The sequence below is a fragment of the Vespula vulgaris genome, chromosome 16 (genome assembly GCF_905475345.1).
Source record: "Vespula vulgaris chromosome 16, iyVesVulg1.1, whole genome shotgun sequence".
Classification (NCBI taxonomy): domain Eukaryota; kingdom Metazoa; phylum Arthropoda; class Insecta; order Hymenoptera; family Vespidae; genus Vespula; species Vespula vulgaris.
The window spans coordinates 2799373-2822580 of record NC_066601.1 but is presented as its reverse complement, the minus strand read 5'-3'; the positions used below and the strand labels follow the sequence as shown (position 1 = coordinate 2822580).

The 23208-nt window shown below is 29.6% G+C and overlaps 1 protein-coding gene across 5 annotated transcripts in view; it reads left to right on the top strand.

Moving 5' to 3' along the window:
* Positions 1 to 23208, top strand: part of LOC127069769 (metabotropic glutamate receptor 2-like) — a 152524-nt gene that overhangs the window by 125162 nt on the left and 4154 nt on the right. For all 5 annotated transcript variants that reach the window (XM_051007210.1, XM_051007214.1, XM_051007211.1 and 2 more), the window contains exons 4-7: positions 12211 to 12381; positions 19561 to 19705; positions 22026 to 22277; positions 22997 to 23171. In XM_051007210.1, the coding sequence (XP_050863167.1) occupies positions 12211 to 12381; positions 19561 to 19705; positions 22026 to 22277; positions 22997 to 23171 (743 nt within the window). The remainder of the gene's footprint in view (positions 1 to 12210; positions 12382 to 19560; positions 19706 to 22025; positions 22278 to 22996; positions 23172 to 23208) is intronic.

Sequence of the window (23208 nt, the reverse complement as noted above, 5' to 3'; positions counted from 1 at the left end):
CAACAAATCTAATATCTAAATAATGCAAAATATATACAATATGTTAATATACGTAATATTTAAAAATCGAATGAACTATTGATTTGTGCGTAATTCCGTGCTGTTAATTATTAAATAAAATTATGAATTTAAATCGTCAATACGATTCTATCCTAATAAGTATTTCGTACTAATCTCTCCTTGATTCCGTTTGAATATAATGAATGATTCTTTAAAAAAACATTTATCAGAATACACGATTAATTATAAAAAAAAATTAAAGAAAAATCGTATTACATAAAAACGTATTTAACTAATAACAATTAGTCCTTAATTAAATCCTCTATATATTATATATACATTGGAAATGAAAAAGAGAAATTGTTAAAATTCGCTAACAATGGAAATGTTCACAAATACTTGATTGTTAATTAGTCTCGATGTCGAGTTAACATTATGTAAAAGAACAAAGCAGAGAGAGAGAGAGAGAGTGAGAGAGTGAGAGACAGAGAATGGATGGGAGAGAGGAAATGAGAAAGAGAGAGGGATAGAAAAATAATCTCTGAACGAAGCGAAACCTTGAAGCAGAGGGTAGAAATGAAGGTGTTGACCCGTTAGTAAGAGCTGCTTTACTTTGGGTCATCGGTCGATATAAATCAACGGATGTCGCCTTCTCCCTTGGGGTTGGAGGACACCACTACCAGCAGCCTCCATACTACCACTCTTTGTGACATACCCTAGAGAAAAAAGAACGGGCATTACGTAACTCTCGCTCCATTAGATTACATGCTTTCGCTCTCACTCTCTCCACCCGAATTCTTGTGTCCCTGTGATTTGCGCAATTCCTCTGGCTAACTTAATGGGGTACCTTTTCGATAAGAATCCACATCCTATCTCCTTCCCTAATCCGTTTATTTTTTTTTTTTTTTCAAGTTGGATGCTGATTTATGTTAACGCGATCGTGACCGGCACATTGATAGAAACTGAAAAGTAAATGTAATAATTAATACATTAAATAATAAAACGGTATCTCTGTTCAATGTACATGTCTCTTTTAAATATACATTTAAATTTTAAATATGTAATCTAAAAAGAAAATAATTTGCATAATTTATATCATGAAATATTTAAGTGCAAGACTTTGAAACACTATGAAAAGATACAGAAAATCATCATAGAATATAATAAATTTTGATTGAATTTAAATGCAGCCATTAGCTCGGTAGTGCTTGCTTTGTATTTGAAAATACATCTCAAACAATACCGATTTACCAGGTCTCACCGCTTGGAGGTTGCTGCATACGGAGACCCACGGGCTATGACTCTACTATTAATTATTTTAGAACCAATATAGACATAGAATAATTTGGAATATAGAATATAGAATATATTCTACAAGATATAATAATTTAGAAAAAATTATAATTTGGAAAAAAACAAAATCAACAATCGCGAAATGAATCAAAAATTTTTTCTAATCGATCGAGATTAGACCAAAATTTATGAATCCGTTTGATATCGACCTACCTACCCGCGAAGGAAGAGAGCTCTTTAAACATATTTATGAAACTCTATTCCAATCGATCGCATTATGCTAAAACTGAAAACATAAGAATATATAATATTATGAAGATATCTTCTTGTTATCTGAAACATAATAAAAATAATTTAATCCTGAAAAAAATACGAGATTGATGAATTCATTTTTGTTACACCACTGTATTTCATTCAGCATTTAATTCCATATATATTCCATATATATTCCATCCATACAATTTCTTCAGGTGATGTAAATGGCTCAACTACCTGTGAACATAAAACATCTAGGACATTTTATAATTAAATAACAAGTAATTAAAATAATATGCAAATTTCATATAATAAACCGGCAGCCACCTGTAAACATAAAACATCTGAACCATTTTATAATTAAACAAGCAATCAAAATACTACGCGAATTTTATGTAATAAATTAACAGTCACATGGGAGCCTGAAACATTTAAACCATTTCATAATTAAACAAGAAGTAATAAAAATAAAATAAAATAAAAAATAAGCAAATTTTATATAACAAATCAGCAGTTACCTGTGAATATAAAACATCATTTTATAATTAAACACCAAGCAATTAAAATAATATACAAATTTTATATGAGAAATGACTTTGTGAAGATTAAACTTTGTGTGATTTATATGAGAATGACCTTTGTGAACATGAAACATTTTATAATTAAAATAAAACAATCAAAATTAATTTGCAAATTTTATGTAATGGACCAGTAACCTATGGTAACCTGTGGACATAAGAAATTTATGATATTATTATATTCTGAAAATAGAACATATATTAAGAAAACATATATATAACATATACACACAGTATATTTTACATACACACACACACACACACACTCACTCACTCATTCATTCATTCATTCTCGAAAACAAAAACCAACAGAGAGGAATCGAATCTTGCCAATTTAAACGATATTTCCTGTAACAGAAAACATAATCTGTGAAAATTAATTACAAATTTCTTCAATATTTCAAAGGAATAAAAAAAATAATTGCAGATATTTCATCTTCCATTGCTTTTTCTTTTTTATAACTGCAATTCTTCATTGACGTCCTTCGCAATTTAATTATATTATTGTTTTCTTTTGATTCGTTGTTGATTAAAGCCTCTGAAAAACCTGAAACAGAAATTTATTTTATATAGTGCATCTATAATATTTATTAATTTATTTTTATGTCATATACTATGACAGTATTAACAATCTTGAAATGTTATTCTTGATGTTGTTTTTAATCCCATTGATAAAGAAATATTTTCCAATATTTAACCTTGTAGCTTTATGTAAAACTATCTGTAACAAAAAATTATATAAAAGGGCATGTGTGGAAAGATGTAATCGTATATACAATCCATGGCCAAATATTTTCACTTTTGATAATTTAATTAACACAAAAATCTAATAGTATATATTTTAAGCCACAGATTGTAATGCTGAAATAAGAAAAAATAAATATTAAAATGACAAAAAAATTAAGCAATGAATATTTCGATTTCTCGATGCATTAAAAAATACGTTTTACATTTAAACAAAATTACGAAATTATGCGTGGCTTTTATATACAAATATATAAATAAAAAAAAAAATGCATACGAAATTGTCAATTGTTTAATACATTTACAGATTAATTTTTAATTCCGTTTTTAATTTAATACACTTTGCAAATTATTCAAGAAACGTTATGAAAAAAGAAAGTATAGTGAAAAAAGAATATTCTGAATATTTCACAATGTAAAATAATTAATTTAAGTCCCGTTTAAAAAAGATAGAGCAAGCATATACTGCACCTTGTGTCGCATTACAAAATGTATACACAATTTTATATACTGCCATAATCATATCCATAACGAGATTAAATCTAAATTTAACCAATAAATTACACATATCTTATTTTATCTTGTTTTATTACGTTTATACTAACGCGAAGTATACAGTTACATCAAGTGTCTGATGTACATATTACATCATTTATATATAAGACACTTTCTTATCTATTACATTATAATAAATATAGTAGAACATTTTCACAATTTTAGAAACACATATGCATATAAATATGTATATTTATTATAAATATATATTTTAGAAGCACATATGCACAAATGCATATAAAATAGTAATTCTATATGAAATATTAAAGAAAGATATATAAGAAATAATTAAAACATAATTAAAAATATAAGAAATAAAATATTTCAAATATATTCTTATATTTTATTCTTACGAATTTATTTTATCGCCACTGCTTGCTTCAACATATTATCCTTAAACATAAAAATCTTAACTTCCCTAACTACATCAAGTCTTATAGATATTTAATCAGAATAATTGGAATCTACATAAAATGATGATTATATTTATACAAGGTATAAAATGACTCTTACAATAAATGAGCCGTTCTATAACTTGTGAAAAAAATAGTGTTATCATTGAATAAAGTATATATATATATATAAAAATATAATCATCAAAAGCGAATATACATATATAAAAAAGATATAGAAAGAATGATTAATTTACTAATAATCATGTAAAAAATTTATAATTATTCTGAAATAAAAATCTATATGCTTGAGTATCCAGGCGCATTCCTGAATGCAGACCTGTCCCTATTCTGAACTATTTTTAACCACACTCCTGAGTGTGGGTCAGCCTTTTCATTTCATTTATATACCAAGACTTATACATTTTTATTCGAAAAAATAATCATATTTCTCCCAAATATGTATAAACATATGATAATAATCTGTATATGTTTCATTATATCTTCTTAATATTTCTTATGAAACTTTCATATGTATAATAAAAATACTCCCTCTCTTTTTCTCTCTCTCTCTCTCTCTCTCTCTCTCTCTCTCTTTCTCCTCTTTCTTTCTCATATATATATATATATATATATATATATATATATATATATATTAATTCTCGTGAATTCATTTTATATTCACTCGTTGATAATTTCGGAATAAAAATGTATACCCTTGACATATTTTATGCACTCCTGAGTGCAAGGCTGTTATTTTTGTATCATATCGCTCGCTTAGCAAGATCTATATATTTCTAATTTAGAATGATTCAAATTTTCTTTTCATTCACTTGCACTCTATTAAAATATAAATACATTTTATTGTATTAGAAAGAATATAGAAAGAGTAAAAAATCTATATTTATTATTAAAGAGATATTATTTAAAAAAAAATTATATAAGTCTATATTATTTAAATATTTATTTATTATATAATTTTGTAAGTGCATTTTCATTTTGATCATTCGCAACGAGAAATGTATATCCTTACTATATGTTCATCTGCATTCCTGAATGCAGGCATGTACTTACTGTGACCTATCATATGCACTCCTGAGTGCAGGCAAGCCATTTCAATCGCTCCATTTATATACCAAGACTTATACATTTTTATTCCAAAAAATATTTATATTTCTTTCAAATATGTATAAACATTTATTAATAATCTTTGTACCATTCATTATATCTTCTTAATATTTCTTATGAAACTTTTATATATATAATAAAAATACTCCCTCTTTCTCCTCTCTCTCTCTCTCTCTCTCTCTCTCTCATATATATTTATTAAGTCTTTCACCTCATATTTATTTGTTGATAATTTTGGAATAAATATGTATACCCTTGACATATTTTAATATGCACTCCTGAGTGCTGGCTGCCATTTTGTCGCTTCATTCATCTAGCAAAGCTTACACATTTTTTATCAGAATGATTCAAAGTTTCTTTTGATTCATTTGCACCATTTAAATATCATTCAATTATTATATATGAAATAAAATAAAATTTCATTTATTTATTAGTAGACAGGTTTAATATATTGAAAAAAATATTATCAGAGATTGATGTATTTATATATTTCTTTATTAAGTATCCTTATTAGTGCATTCATTCATCAATTTTTGATCATTCCGAATGTGAAATGTATATCCTTACTATAATTTGTTCATTTGCATTCCTGAATGCAATCATGTACTTACTGTGAACCTTTCATATGCACTCCTGAGTGCAGGTAAGCCATTTTATTCATCTCATTTATATACCAAAAGTTATGCCTTTTTATTCCAAAAAATATTTATATTTCTTTCAAATATGTATAAACATTTATTAATAATCTTTGTACCATTCATTATATCTTCTTAATATTTCTTATGAAACGTTTATATATATAATAAAAATACTCCTTCTTTTTCCTCTCTCTCTCTCTCTTTCTCCCTCTTTCATATATATATATTTATCAAATCCTTCATCTCATATTCATTTGTTGATAATTTTGGAATAAAAATGCATACCCTTGACATATTTTAATGTGCACTCCTGAGTGCTAACTGCCATTTTATATATTCATCTGCATTCCTGAATGCAGGCATTCTGATTCGTCATCAAGTCTTGTAGATTTTTAATCAGAATAACCAAACTAGACAGAATAATCAGAATAATCCGATTAATCAGATCAATCAGAATAATCAGAATCGTATTGCAAAAAGATAATGAGGGTGAGGATAGGAATGATAATGATAATGATTACCACATAAGAGTCATTTTGCAACTCGTGGTAAAGCTGTGTTGACATTGAAATATGCATATATCTCGTATATATACATACACATTATGAAATTATGAACATGAAAGAAAAAATGATTAAAATATGATTATTCTGAATTAAAAATCAACATGCTTGGGTATCCAAATGCACTCCTGAGTGCAATGCTGCTGCAGGTCAGGGACGTCCACACAATATTTAACGAGCGTGACTTTATTTTTGTAACTAAAAATCTACTGCAAGAAAAGACTCTACCTTAAAACTTTAAAATGCAAGGACTCGACTTTAATTTAAAACAGAAAAAATGCAAGGGCTCGACTTTAATTTAAAAAGGAAAATGCAAGGGCTCGACTTTAATTTAAAAAGAAAAATGCAATGACTCGACTTTAATTTAAAATGAAAAGAGGGAGGGCTTGACTTTAATTAGGAAAAAAAAATAAAAATAAAAATAAAAAATGCAAAGGGTTCGATTTTACTCTGAAATGAAGAATTGACTCTACTTTGAAAAAATACAATGACTCGACTTTACTTTAAGAAAAAATTGCAAAAACTCTATTAATTAATAACTAACTGTAAAAACTTGACTCTAATCGCAAAGACTCTGATTTTTCACGAACGCGAGTGTGGAACGCCGTAGCAAGGAGATGGAATGGTCCATCATCTCCGTCCAGGAACAAACTACTACGAGCATAAGTGTCAACGTGGTAAAAGGGTAAAAGGGATTTTGATAAGACCATAAGCCATTAACGAAGGGTTCGACATGCCGTCTACCTTTGAAAAATGACTTATAGTCAATAGTTGCCCTCTTGAGCCACAATAAGTGGGGGCCTCTTCAGCAAATAGCCACTTCTTGCTTCGTGCCCTAACCACTGCATTGGAGCATTCCTTACGTGCGACGCAAGCTAAGTTTACGTATCAAAAAACGCCCTACCGTTCGAAGCAACCCACCCACAAAAATTGACATACTGCAGTGGTTGCTACTACAAGAATGAAATCGTCCCTAAGCTAAACCGACCTAATCCCGACCTGATCTCACTTTAGGTAACAAGACTCAAACCACTCGTGTAAACGCACGCATTGAACGAGACGCAATAGTCGCAAGCTAAGGGGTTGGGAAGTGAAAAACACATTTTCGCACGCAGGTTATTCTGTTTTTGGTTTTTTCTTTTTTTTTAACTTAACCTAACGAGCGGTAAGCGCTTGCAACGTAAAGTATCGATTTCTTCTAAATAGTATAACCACTGTAGTATGGCAAAATTCGCGAATGAATCACCCCAAACGGCACTGACGAGTCCCAACACGTATTCTCAACTGCGTTTTCTACTCTGCCTAGGTGCGTCTCGATTTTCTAACGATTGTTATTTATTTATTCATTTATTTATTTATCCGATTAAAAAAAAATAAAAAATAAAAGTAAAATATTCGTATATAAATATTCGAACCGTAAGGCTATCCTAGCCTGTGGACGATCAATGGACTCAAAGAATCCACCAACCGTACGCAATAACACAGGCACATTTAATCGAATGCTCCAGCAGATATAATATTCAGTCTAGTCGATGAACCTATTACAAACTAATATTAACTCGTTGCACTTAAAAGATGGATATAGTTTCGGTAAAATGTCAAGATCACAAGAATTGTAATACTTCCATTTTATTTATGTAGGTATATTCTATTTCTAAATAAGAAATATATAGATAGTAAGAAATATATAGATAGTAGATAATAAGAAATATAAATATTTTAAGAATCGCGAAGTGCAAGAATTAATTTAAAACTAAGTATCGAACAAATTCAAAATCCTTTGCCAAGTTCAAAAGATATGGGATGTATCTGATGTTCTCATCGGGTGCAAAGTTTTTCGAACTGTTTGATACTGATATATCGTGCGATGCAAAGTGTCAGCAAAAGATGTAAGAAAAAAAAATTAAAAAAAAATAAGAAGACAAAGATAAAAATTCAGCCTTGCTGAAGGATCGTAAAATTTGCTGAAACTTCACAAATCCCCGGAGAAAGGACTTCCCACTTCTGAGTGGGAATCGCATCCTTACCCGGTCCCTACCTACTTAAACTTAATTGAAACATTCACTCAGAAAAGTATGCTACCTGCCTGCCTATGACCTATATTTAAAAAGTGCAAACATTCACACCAACACATACACTCCACGGTTCTCTCACACTCCACCAGGGTGCAAAAGCCTACACTAGAGAGCATGCCCCGGGGCACCTCCGACACCCTAGTTCAACCGCGTATTTTTTCTAATATATGAGGAGTACGTACCAATTGCTGAAATCGACTGCCAAGGCTAATGATTATTGCATATATGACTAAAGCAAAAATACTAGTACATACTAGTATACGTATAGATACTAGTAATATATACGAGTATTTAAAATTTTCCACAAGAATGTGCTAACTATTAAGCAAATCGATATTAATATAATTATATATTAGATATCTACTATATCTATTTAAAAGTTATCGCGAAACGATGTACAATGCACTTCCTAAAACGCACATACAAGTGCAAGGTACACCGTGCAATCACCAGCACAATGACAGTCGCTGAAAAGGAAACTTAAAACTAAATCCACACTGACTGTTTCTCACCCACACGAGTAACACCTGGGTTAAACGCATGGATGAGAACGCAGAAAGCATGGGGGGAAAGGGGTATTAGTATATTAGTGCTGAAAATCCTGAGCTAAAAAATGATTAATTTATAATATATATAAAAAAAGATATAAAAAAATATATAAAAATATATATATAAAAAAATTTAAGCGGACTGTGACTCTAGAGTCTCTTTGCACGTCTTATTAGCAAGAGCTCAAGCAAGGATGGATGATGGTAGGCGGTCACCACATATGAGTGTGACCACCACATATGGGTTTTACCACTAAAAGTGGTAAAAAAATAATAAGTGGCAAAAATAGTTTTGCAACCCCACCTGTATGCACCGCTTAAGGGCCTTTGAGCGACCCGCGGTAGGCAGTCGTTGACATGGAGGGATGAAATATGCACATAGCTCGTATATATGCATACGCATTATGCAGTTATGAAATTTCATTATTAAGAAATATATAATTTTAATAAAAAACCTCGGACGACTCCTTTCATCAAATGGCTGTTCTAATGAAAGAACGGGATTATGATCCACCACTTAACTGCCAGAATCTATCCGTCGCGGAAGGGGTTTGTCTTCTTGCTCATTTGTTGGTAAATCGATATTTTGAAATATCGAAGTAAATCGCGATTAAATGGACTAAGTACGAAGCAATGCATGTAACGTAGACCACATTATATGCTTTATACGAAATCGGGTAAATAAATGCCCGATTTCATTACTAATATCGCGAGCAAAAACGAAGAGAGAAAAAAGTGCTAATAAACAGCACTGTAAATTAAATGATTTTGAAACAAGAAAACCCTGGCCTGATCTATATATATATATATATAATAATAACAATAATAAAATATGCACAAGAAAATATCTAACTAAACATATAGGGACCACTCGTGAATAAAATCAAAGATCTTAATCACGGACACTTTTGCTCGTTTCGGACATGAGACGTCTGCGAATACAACCAGTAACCCGTGCCGATAAGGACCTTTCATCCTCGGCATGATGGGCACCAGAGGAACTTAAAATTTTTCACTCACTACTTAAGAAGTTCTGCGATGGCTCCAAAACACTCGTCCCCCTCGTAGGAGGTTGAATGATGTCGTGAAGTTGGTTGAAATTATCATTGAATCGTTGAATCGATGAATCGTTGAATCGATGATCCGTTGATTGATCTATAATTAAAGTAGGACGAAATATGATTAATTATATGTTCCATATCAAAAAATATGTTCGATGAATGAAAATGATTAAAACACGTGTTTTGAATAATAAATGAGAAATAATGATTAGAAAAAAGAAAGATACTTACGTGTAATTATATCCAGACGAAGCTTCACAGTCGTCGGTAAAGATGAAGAGGACGATTTTTTAAATTCACACTTTCGACCATAACAATATTTATCGCAACGCAATCCTCTTCTCCCGAACTGGCCGAAAGTGTGTTAATGATTCTAACAACGCGGCGAATAAATGGTTTTAACAAGAATATAATATAATTTCTTGTTTTCTTATTTACTAACGCGACCGAGATATTTTAATCGACGAACAACACTGACTCTAATTCGCGATTTTATTTTACTTTATTTTATTTTTAAAGCAACCTATTCGGTTGCAAAACAATCAAACTACTTCGCACAAGCACTGACTCTAAGATCGCATTGCGCGCGATCTACAACTGAAGACCTGTTGAATAAAAATGGTTAAAGCAAGCCGCAGCGTTCATTTCTATAATTTATATCGTATTAAAAATCATATTGTTCAAAGACATTATTCAAATTACGTGATATAAAATTGTGAATTTGTACTACATCTTTTCTATGCTTTAATTAAAAAAAAAAGAAGAATTAGAAAACATTCAAAAGATGTAACTGTAAAACTTATAAGCTATTTTAAAGTAAATAAATAAAAGCAAACGAACAAAATCGCGTTGTATTTATCGCTTAAAAATAGATATGATCGCGATAGGGATATGTTTACAGAAGTATACTAACTGCGTAGATACCTATAAATTAAAATAGATATAACATTAAAGTAAAACTAAACAAGGAGCAGTAATATTGAAATTATAATAATTATGATATTAATTAAGCGGATAAACGTTTCTTGAAATTTTATTCTACATTAATTTCATTTCATATTGCGTTTTATAATTTCATTAATATATTATAATTGCATTAATATAATTTCATATTGCGCGTTTTCAATATTGTTCTCTCGGTTTCTTAATATCTTTTTAATTTTTTAAACTCTTCAAATTCGATATATTCTTTCGAAATACTCTTTCTAAATGGAATGGAACATATTCTAAAAAATTTTCTAATGCACCGAACGTCAGCCATTGGCCCGGCAGTGCGTACGTTGTATGATATAAAATACATAAACGTACGCAATACCGATTTCCGAATCCCACCACAAGGAGGTTGCTGCGTATGGGGATCCATCTCTAAATTTATTACAAACTATAGAAAATATTATATAATAAAACCTTTGGATATAGTATAGCGTATAAACCTATAATAAAATGACGATAGAACACGTTAAATCGTATAAAACGATTTCGTAGATAGTTTGTTAGAATGAATAGCTAACTTTTTATATTAATTAATACGAGCTTTTAAAATCTCTTAACAATGAACTTACTTGTTTAAACTCGATACGAAGAGCAGTAGAAAGTGCATAATAGTTGGTATCCAACGTGTCAGCCTCCACAAATCAGTTGAATATGATGAATAATATCCTGAAAATATACAAGAATATTATTAATACATATATAATACGTATATGTGATCTGTACAGAATATATATATATATATGTTTGTTATAAAATAATGTTATAATATGTTATAAAATAGTATGTATATAATATGTAATTAAATAATTAATCAAAATCAAACTTATAAAATATTATATATAATATAAATGAGAAGCTAGAAATACCATTAGTAAAATTCTAACTCAGGAGCAAGTCTCGACACGTCTGGACGGCTGAATAGACGAAGGAAAACTACATCATTCGATAGTAGAGAAGAATTGGCAATGTTGTAATAAGGACAAACTATCGTTCTTTGATTTTGTTTATATAATTTTGTTCAAGAAAATTCTCGGAATCGTACGAGCACACGTGCACGTACAAACACATCTGTAATAAACAATTTTTTGTTTTGCTTCTTACCACTCGAGACTGGAAACTCGTAAACAAGAAATGTCTTTGAAATGTTATCTTTCTGTCTCTCTCTCTTTCTTTCTCTCTCTCTGTCTGTCTTTCTCTTTCTTTCTCTCTTTCTTTCCCTTTCTCTCTCTCTTTCTCTCTCTCTCTCTCTCTCTCTGTCTGTCTTTCTCTTTTTCTCTCTCTTTCTCTCCCTTCTTTTCATCCTTTCAATTTCACTACACAATATGTTTTATGCTCTCTATGATAAAAATCAATTGTAATTTTGCTTTACTTCTTTTTATGTTCACAGGTCTCCTTCTTCTCAACGAGTCCAGAACTCTCGAACAAGCAACGTTTCGAGTATTTCACCAGAACAATACCAAGTGATCATTATCAGGTCAAGGCCATGGTAGATATCGTTTTAAAAATGGGATGGAGTTATGTGTCCATCATATACGAGGAGAGTAATTATGGAATCAAAGTAAGTAATCTCTTATTTAATAATTTAAGAAATATTAAAACACATTAAAAAATATTTTAATGATTAATACGAATACGTCATCATTCTAATGATTAAATACGAAAAGGATGAAGTCTTTTTTTCTTTATTTCTTTTTTTTATATTTGGATAAATTACTCACGTTATATTCGGACCTATTAGATTTCGTTCTATCAAAAATGCAATTCTCTTTTTTTCTTTATAAAAAAAAAACGAAGAGAAAAATAAAAACGGAGAGAAAATAAAGAAGGAATGATTTCAAAGCTACTAACAAACCTCTCGAATTTCATTCAAAATATGAAAAAGAGAAACGTAATGATCATCTTGATCAGAATATAAATCAAAAAGGATTGCAGAATTTGAATCAAAAATGGTTTCAAGATACTGAATGCTTTACAAAGTTATTGCCAATTGATCAGAAATATGGAGATTTTAATTTTATATTATAATTGATGTATGGATTGTTTGCGTGTGTTCGTGCGCGTGTATATGAGTTTATGCACAAAGGCTCGCTGTTATTTTCTATAATATTATTTATTAAATGCTTCCTGGGTAAAGAATGTTAAATTACAATAAGAGTAGCATGGTAAACAAAATCGAAATTTAAACATGAATGTAACGTGTCATATGCAGATATTAAAATCCGATAATTGAGAATAGAACCAAATAAAAGAGATGAACTTTTGTGAGATAGTACTTTTGTCATAAACCAATACGTAAATGCAGCTCGTTTTTCTCTCCATCCATTTTCATTTTACCGATACACGGACAGAGTTCTCAAAGGTAGCACGAATGTCAAAATGAAATAATGCTCTGTGCTCAATGAAGGCCGTATTTGTCGAAAAGGATTTTAAATATTCCAACGAGGTATTCGTCAACCTTTCTTCGTCAGGACGTTCGTTAAACAAAATTATTCCGTTTAAACCATGATATTCCTCTGTTTTCCTGTTGAAAAGCGTTTTCCACTATTCAAAGCGAATGAAATCTCGAAATAGGTCATAGAAATGTCGCTTCCACCAATCTTTTATCTTCGACGAGTATTAGAAGATCTTTTCAAACTTGATTTTCTCTCCCTCTCTCTCTCTCTCTCTCTCTCTCTCTCTCTCTATCTCTCTATGTATGTATCTATCTATCTATCTATCTATCTCACCTTTTTCTTATCTACTTTTCACATTCATGAATTTCTAAAAGATCTTATTTAAAAAATCAACATTACGTTGACATCAACTCGTAATAGGTTCTATTATCCGTCTTTAAAATCTCATAAATTTGAGATGGATTTGTAGAGATGGCAGATATATATGTAATAGACCAATTAGGTAGCAGTAGAACGCAGCATCCCAAATGACTTCGCTGTAAATATATCAAGCAATATTGGAAGCATGGTGCAAGAAGACTGACAGGCCCAGAGTGGTCTTGACATCGTTCTAGGATCTCTAAGGTATCCCACAGGAATAACGTTATTGAAGATCCAAACAGACTATCCATAGATAATTGCATGTTATTGAAAACAACGACTAGCTTAATAATTATATATCACGATAAAACAAAATATAAAATAATTATTATAGGAATAATTAGCATAATATCTATGATGCTTCAATGTTTGTCACAATTTTAACAAAATTGAAATTAATTTAAGATTAAAAATTTTTTAATTAAACACGCTTTAAATTAAAATAATGTGATATTTTCAATTTTAAAATTGATTTACAAAATAATGAAATTTGTTATTTAACTTAATTTTTCAAAATTAGAATTATTTTCATTCGAATTTACTTTTCATACTTTTATCATGTAACACAATACAGTAAGTCACTACCAACAAAGAGTTAAGTCTGCATAAATGTATATTGCATGTAACATTCGCAAGAACGAAAATAGAAATTATAATGGTAATTACAAATTAATGTTGTTTCGTAGAATAGAAAATAAGTTTGGAGACCGATATACTCAGACTTTTAGGATTATCTCTACTCGATGAACTTTTAATTGGAGAATTCCGTGAATAAATTCAATGAACGAACTCCATGAGTAAAGCTAATTAAAGAACTCTGTAGCTAGGTATATCTAATCAACGCCATCGGATTTTCTATGAACAAAGAAACAAGAAAGAAATGAATATAAATATATTCAAATAAACTATAGTGATAATAAGATAAACAAGAAAATATGCATATATGGATTTTAATATACATTCGAAACTTTGGCTGCACGGAACATTTCAATTTAGTTTCATATAAACGGTAACTCTTAATTGTGTTAAGAAAATTAGTTGACTTTACACGCTCCAATTAAAAATTATTATTCTGTACGTGTTCGCTATTAAAATAAACGTAACCGCGAAAAATATTCAGAAGGGAGATATACATACAGCTATATGTACGTATATATATATATATATATATATATATATATATATATATATTTCCTACCCTTTTCATACTTTTCCTTGAATATTTTTCTTGTCCGATCGAAATGATAAGAAACACAAAGAGCATACTAGAAAAAGTTCAACATTAAAAACGATAGAGATATATATCTTTGATAACGTTAATAAAATATATATGTAGTATTTTTTCGAATAAAAAATAATTGAATGGTTGATCTAAAAAAAAAAAAAAAGAAAGGAAAAATATAACGAATTTGTAAAGTTGACATGCGAAAAATAAATAGGATCGTATTTATTCGTATATTATCTACGGCAAAAAAGACAACTAAATTGCATGAACGTTAAAAACGAATTAACTTCAAAAAAAAGCGCTCCGTTATTTAATTCTCACAAAGAACTCTCATACATTTTGATAGAGATTATATGAGCTGGTGATTATGAAAGTGATCTAGGTCATATATTTTTCATTTTAAAATACTTTACGTATTATCGACGTTATCTTACTATGATTTTATGCATGAATCAATCGTTAAAAGTTACCAATCTCAAAGAATTACTTTTGAAGAAAATTGATTCAAAGATCTATTATGTATGTGCGATAAATTGACGAAATATGAGACTATAAAATATTGACAAAATCGATTCTATTATAACGATATAATCTGAATACGTAGATGAATAGAGAACATTTTTCTCATTAAAATGGTATTTGTTTCACATCTCTACGACTTTCCGTTGAGGAGATATCGCCTTCGAAAGATTTTCATTCATAAATGCATAACATATGTACATAGTACTACTAGTAGTACTACTCACAGCTGTTCAAATTCCAGGAATTTATGTAGGTTACTACGTTTTCCAAGAAATTATATAGGTCAAGGGGTCAATATACATTAATTATTTAAGTTGTTATATCTCTGGAATTAAAAGTCGTAGAGACTTGAAACAAATACCGTTGTAAAGGGCATTTTTTAAACTATTTTTTCAGCCTATTGTTATTAACAAATTGTTATAAACAATTTGTTATAAACAATTTTATGAATGAATTTTCTATAATTTGACATAAAATGGATCTACGTAGGCATATGTATTCACATATATGAACAAATTATTTAATAATTTGTTATAAAAAATTTGTTATAAACAATTTGTTATAAACAATTTCGAAAAATAATTTTTTATAAATTGATAACCGATGATCTTTATAGGTGTACATACATACATGTATGTGTATATATTTAATAATTTTTTATAAACAATTTTTTATAAACAATTTCAACAAATTAATTTTTTATACATTGGCATCAAATGATCCATATAGATATATATAAATACATCGATAATATTTTCTATACAATTTGTTAGAAAGTATTTGTCATAAACTATTTGTTATAAACTATTTGTCATAAATAATTTGAATAAAAAGTGAATAATAATTGAAGAATAATTGAATAATAATTAATTGTTTATAAGGACATTAAAATCTACGTAAGTAAAGATATATAAAAATACATTTGTTCAACAATTTCTTATAAATTTTTATAAACAGATTATTACAAAGTAACGATACGTGATTCACTTTAAGTTTTTAGAGAAAAATTATTCTGATAATGAGTACAGTTAGTAAAATAAAAATATTTAAATAAATTGAAAATGACATTTAAAGTCTATAGTTTGCTTCAATACTTTAATTATACTGATATTGTAATGCATGTCTTTTAATATCTTATATGATTTACAATTTTATGTATATACCACTTTATATCACATACATAATCACCAACTCATATGAACTTAGCAATAATTTTCATTAGCAAACGCTTAACATGCGCGAAAAGTATAATAACATTGAAGTATTATTTTTCATGACCTATAAACGACAAAAGCATATGCAAATATGTATTTAGGATAAATTCCAGCAAGCAATGTGCTAACGAGGCAGTAATTATTATGATTACAGTGGTATTACTACCGATATCGATAGTTGTACTGATCGTAAAGTAAATAATTAGAAAAGGTCGTGAAACAATAGCATACCGCAACTGTTGTCCTACTCGATTCTGAACTCTCACCGGGGAGGAACAAAAGCTTGATGGTGTGAACGAATATCGATCCATGTTAACGAATAACGTTATCGGCTAATGATGTGATTTATGTAGCTCTTCGAAATATGCTGGAAATCGATGCTCTTAATCTTTAATTGATCAAATTTATAGATAAATAAATAACATCAAATACGAATGTTATTACAATACTATTTTTGTATAATCTACTGATTTATACAAATTATTTATATTATGATTATTTATTTCACATAGTTTCAATGCATTTATTATACATATTTTATCAAAATAATATACAAACTTGTTAAAAATCTTTTTCAATAATATATATATATATATATATATATATATATATATATATAAAAGATGTATTAATCAATTGAAATCAAGGTCAACCGTATGATCGCCGATAACATACAAAAGCTTTTCGAGCTAATAAATATTCATCAAAGTTCTCATAAGGAGAGTTAGAAATCACAAGTTTCTTCATCTCCTCGATCTTTAAACTCTCTATCTCTCCCCCCCCTCTCTCTCTCTCTCTCTCTTTCTTTGAGACAAAGATTGCTCCCCTTTATCCCATCCTTTCAATCTATTCTAGATCATCCTATCGACAATAACGAAGAAGGATTATCTCTGATAATACGAAATTGGCGTTCGTATTCTCGACGAAATCCTTCTATTCATAAGTTCCCAAGTATGAAAATGAAATGTATAGCAGTTGTATATAGGTACTTACATAAAAGTACTATAAAAAAAAAGATGATAAATTTAGGAAATAATTACACGAATCCGAGTAATTTGCTATGTCATCGATGGACATAGATCATAGATAGACATCATCATGGTCGTAATTCGTAAATATCCGAGAACATATTATAGTATAGTAAGTTACGATGGGTAAGAACCTGAATGTAATGTGGTTGTAAAATATGTAGGTACACGTATATAAACGGGCCTTCCTGTTTGGTACTACTTGTAATTTATCACGAAACGTCGCTCGCTTCGCTAAGGAAAGACAATAAACAGAGACTGCTCGTAGGTAAGAAGTGGATGAGAAGAAGGAACAGGGTAAAGGAGGAGAAGAGGGACCACTGACCCAGATATTGGGCACTCATTGATTTATGCACGCCGCTTTTCCACTCGCTTAAGCAGACATTCGTGTCCTAGCTTAGAATACCCCCGGAACACTCGATCTCGTTCGATCGACTATGAGAAAAAGAAAAAAAAAAGGAAAAAGCATGGTTCCCACTTTGAAGAAATGTTCACCTACTTATGATAAGCTCTAATTCTTCTAATCGATTTTTCTTATTCGTTCGAGACCTCTCACAATGTCAAGATGTTAAATCACTCATAGTATATATATGTATATATGTATGTATGTATGTATGTATGTATGTATGTATGTATGTATGTATGTATGTATGTATGTATGTATATAGATCTACGTTCATTAATGCAAAATAAAAGCTGATTTTGATCGAAATAAAAAAATAAAAGAAGAAAAAAAACAACACAAAAATTCAAAAATTCTATTTGGATCAATACCACTTATTTAACTACGTATTTCGTCGCTAAATATGAAGAAATTTTTATATGCAATCGCGGAAACTATAATATTATGAGAAAGAAGAAAAAACGAAACAAGAAAGAAGGAAAGAGAAATCGTGGAAATTCATGACGCGTTAAGTCTAACCATAATATTTTTACACTTTTTGTTCCCGGAGGACTCGGGGACTTTTTTTATCGGTTTATCGGGAAATTTAAAAAAGAACATTCAAGAATGGCCTAATAATTTTTGGAATGTTCCATGCTTTTAAGCGAACCTTCTTGTATATATAATACTTTTATCGTTTATCCATTCGTTGTGTACATCGTCTCGTGTGACGTTCTTTTTTCTCCTTTTTTCCTTCCTTTTTCTTCTTAAAAAAGAAAAATACATCGGTATATATATAAAGAAAAATACGAAGGAGATAAAGTATGCTAAGTAAGGCAAGAAATTTTTTTAGATAAGACGAGAAAATCTTCACGAAAGTAATTCAAGACACATAGAAAAAAGACAACTTTCGAATGCATAACGTCACTTGTTGCATTTAAGTAACTATAAAAAAAAGTATTAGTTTTACACTGTAAGAAATAATACTACTGCGTTTTAAAAGCATTTTAAAAGAAGAATAACTTACAACAATGAAATAAAAAATAAAGTAATTGCAAAAGTAATTCGGCTACAAAGAAAAAATATAGATAAAATTGAAAAAAGAAGGTAGACAAAGAAAAAAGAAACGGGAAAAAAGGATTTCTAAATTTTGTCGAAATTTCATGAAGTGCATCGACTTAAAAACTTTGATACTGATATTTTATATACCATTAAATGATTTCATAATTCGACACTTTTACATTTGTAAAATTTAATTCTCTTTAATTATATTTGAATTTGAGACCATCAATATTTGTTCGTAAATATAACAAAATCTTTTTCATCTTTTGTTTTTTTTTCTTGAGAAAAATCAAAATACTAAAAATTCTTTTGTTCGCTACTTTTCCATTCCATATTTCTATGTACGTGTAAACACACTCCAAGTCCTTTGTGTTCCCTCTTTCAAGTCTCGAATTATGATTATAAAAGAAAAATATATGGTGTTGATTTTAAGTTTTCTATATAAAAATAAAAAAATTTTCTCTTAAAAAATGTTATTTCTTATTTTACAGGCTTTCGAGGAACTTGAAGAATTATTAACGAAGAACGACATTTGCATTGCAGTTAAAGAGAAATTAGTTAAAGATTCTGGAGTGGCGGAAGAAACGGCTTATGATAATATTGTTCTTAAATTACTGACCAAACCACGCGCCAAAGGTAAGAAAACTAATTTACTTAAAATAAGAAAATAATTTATCCTTATTTGCTGAACTAAGTAATTGAGTTCCGTTGCTATTTGCGATAGAAAATGATTACAATATTGGATTGGTTAATAAATAATGTATGTATCAAATTTGTACTATTTTATATTTAGTAAATAAACAATACTGTATCTTTATATTTTATCAGAAATTCCAACATTATTTATCGACCAACCTAATATTATATTATAGCTAATTATCAATGTTGAAATATTCAATATTTTATATCTACATGAATAATCTTATATTCAATATTTCTTTTTTTGACTAAAGAATTCAATATTACTTATTGGATTATTTAATATAGTACAACGACCAATAAAAAATTAATATAATAAAATTCAAAAGAAAATCGAGATACATATAAAAAATATATACATGTACGAAAGATTTCGTGAATCACATACAAATGAAATAGAAATAAAATTCTATCGCGTCGTAGAAAAGAAAAAAGAGTCTCATTCGGTATTTATAAAAATCTACTCGAATATACTCGACGTAATATACTCGCGTAATATAAAGTCGAAATTGCGATATGCCCAGAACGAAGAAAGTTTAATTCTAAACAACTTTCACGTACGATTTTCTTCTTTCCTTTGATTGCAACTCCTTGAAATTCAACTTCCATCTCATCATGATTGCTTCGTAAATGAGACAGATACGAAAGTTTGCTAAAAATAAAAGTTATTCCTTAATTTAGAAAATCAATTGAAATATTACGTTTCCCTATGCGAGGAAATGAAATTCTCTTTTCGCTTTATCATTTTATGTGAAAATATAATGCTGGAATAAATTCAATTCGATAATTCATCTCATTAGATTATAACTCGTATTTTATAAAAGCGAATGTATACCATGCACTGTGCATAAATTAAAAGATACAGAACCGGATGCATTATAACTTTAGGGAATGCGTAAGATCATAATTTCCAATTTTCACAAAACTGGACGAACGGAGAAGCGGTATAATGCAAAGTTAGAAAAAAAATAGAACTAAAATAAACTAATGGAAAGAAAAGATATCGCAAGGACGAGCCTGTATAAAAATGACTTTTTTACGGAAATAAATTGCTTCGCGTACTATCCCATTGCGTCCTGTACATAAGTAAAATGAATATAACGCATATTAATGCTTGCTAGGGGAAAAAAATAAAACGTTTTTCAAGCGCTCGTTACAACGAAAAAATATAATGGAGAGTTAGTAAATAATATCAATATTATATTATACATTTAAATATAGTAATACGTATAAGTATTATTTCAATATTATCGATATTCACGCGTTAATAAACAATCCGAAGCATGTATTTTCATGTTAATTATAGAAACAATACATTTGACCTGCCCAAAAGAATAAATCTTTTACGAATATTTGGAAAAATTCGACATAGGAGATATACAAAATGCAAATTTTCAAACGTGAATTTAGTCACTCGACATAAAAAAATAAATAAATTGCAAAAAGCACATAGAAATGTTAATTTTTAAGCTCCAGTAATCCTGGAATATTGAGCGGATAAATAAGATATATGAGGTATTTTAAAATTGGCTCGTGTATTCCATAAAATAGAGGCTTCCTTCCCGCATTGATGACGGCTCTGTTAACCAACAGGGTCGATTCCCGCTGGAATTCGAGTAATAAAGGATCATCCCGTATATATTTTGCGAAGAAAACTTTCACTTTTTTTTCTAACATCTCTTTTAATTAATTACCGGGCATTTAAACTTCGTAGAAAATAATCCGATAAATGAAAACCCGGTACATGTAAGCTATTCCTAAAATGTGATAGGCAGACTTAAGCAAATTTATATTCGTGCTAAGAAAATAATAAAGCTGTTAAATTCAAACTATTACTATATCAACTATATTACGTACAACGATCCTATCAGATTTAAAATGTAATAAAATTATAAAATCAGTTATTATAAACTTCAGCAAGGAACCAACAATATATATCTATAGATATAAACCATAACTCTATTCATAACTGTTATTCATAACTGTTACTAATCATATCCCATAACTTGGCTCAAGATAACATAAGTTATAACAAACTTTAGTAAGAAATCAATAAGAGAAGATCTTAAACAAGATCTTAAATAATAACATAAAAAATGATAACAGATAAATTATTTTATTTTAATTATTCCAATTTTCAGGAAGAAATCGACAAGACGATGTATGCGGATGATCGGATCTTAACAAAAAAAAAAAGAAAGAAAGAAAGAAAAAAAAAGAAAGAAAAAAAGAAAAATTAATTTCCTTTTATAAACAGGTTGCATAATATTTGGATCGGACCAAGAAGTAGCAGGAGTTATGAGAGCTGTCAGACGTTGTAACGCGACTGGTGCCTTTTCTTGGATAGGCAGCGATGGATGGAGCGCACGAGGTTTGGTGAGCAATGGTAATGAAGCAGAAGTTGAAGGTACACTGTCGGTTCAACCCCAAGCGAATCCTGTCAAGGGTTTCGAGGAATACTTCCTAAATCTCACTGTCGAGAACAACAGGAGAAACCCCTGGTTCGTTGGTAAGTGAAAGTTAGGCAGGTATATCCCTCGTCAAACAACATTTCCCGGCAACTCCTTAAAACAAAATAGCTTTACGTGCTACCACGCTATGTACCTTGGTATTCATCCATCGTTTCGTTCCTTTTCGTGCTACGTGATACGGCTGCGTGACGTATACCGCGCAGTTTTAATTAACGAACACTTCCTCCTCTTTGATCTCTCTCTTTCTTTCTCTTTCATTCTTCTCCTTTCCCTCTCTCTCTCTCTCTCTCTCTCTCTTCCTCTCGCGCTTTCTTTCTCCCCTTTCACCTCTCCTTTCACCCAAATCATTCATTTTTACCATCGTTGTAATATCATTATTTTGTATCAGTTTTTTATATACTAATTTTGGTTTTTTATTTTGTAGTTTATTTTTCTTAATATCTGGACCATGTGTACGGGTGAAAGAGTACGTGTAAATGTATACATTAAAGTGTATGTAAGAGAGAATAGTTTGTTTATACCGAATTGGTCAATAAGTGATGTTGGAATTTTGTAATTCTTTTTTTTTTTATCGAAGTAAATGACTGCGTTCAATATTTTTTGTCACAAATTCAAAAATTACTTATTGACAGACGAAGTATTATATTTTCATTCGATCGATCTTTTCTCTCTCTCTCTCTCTCTCTCTCTCTCTCTCCCTCTTTCTCCCTTTCTAAGTGACAAAAAACATTTTATAAATTTCCTTTCAACGTTTCAGAATTTTGGGAAGATCACTTTCAATGCCGTTATCCGAACTCTTCTTTGACACCATACAATAAGAAATACACGAATATTTGTAACACACAGGAACGACTTACCAAAGAAAACACAGTCTTCGAGGATCAATTACAATTCGTATCGGACGCAGTAATGGCCTTTGCCTATGCATTCCGGTACGATTAGTCGAAATTGATTAATCAAATATAACAA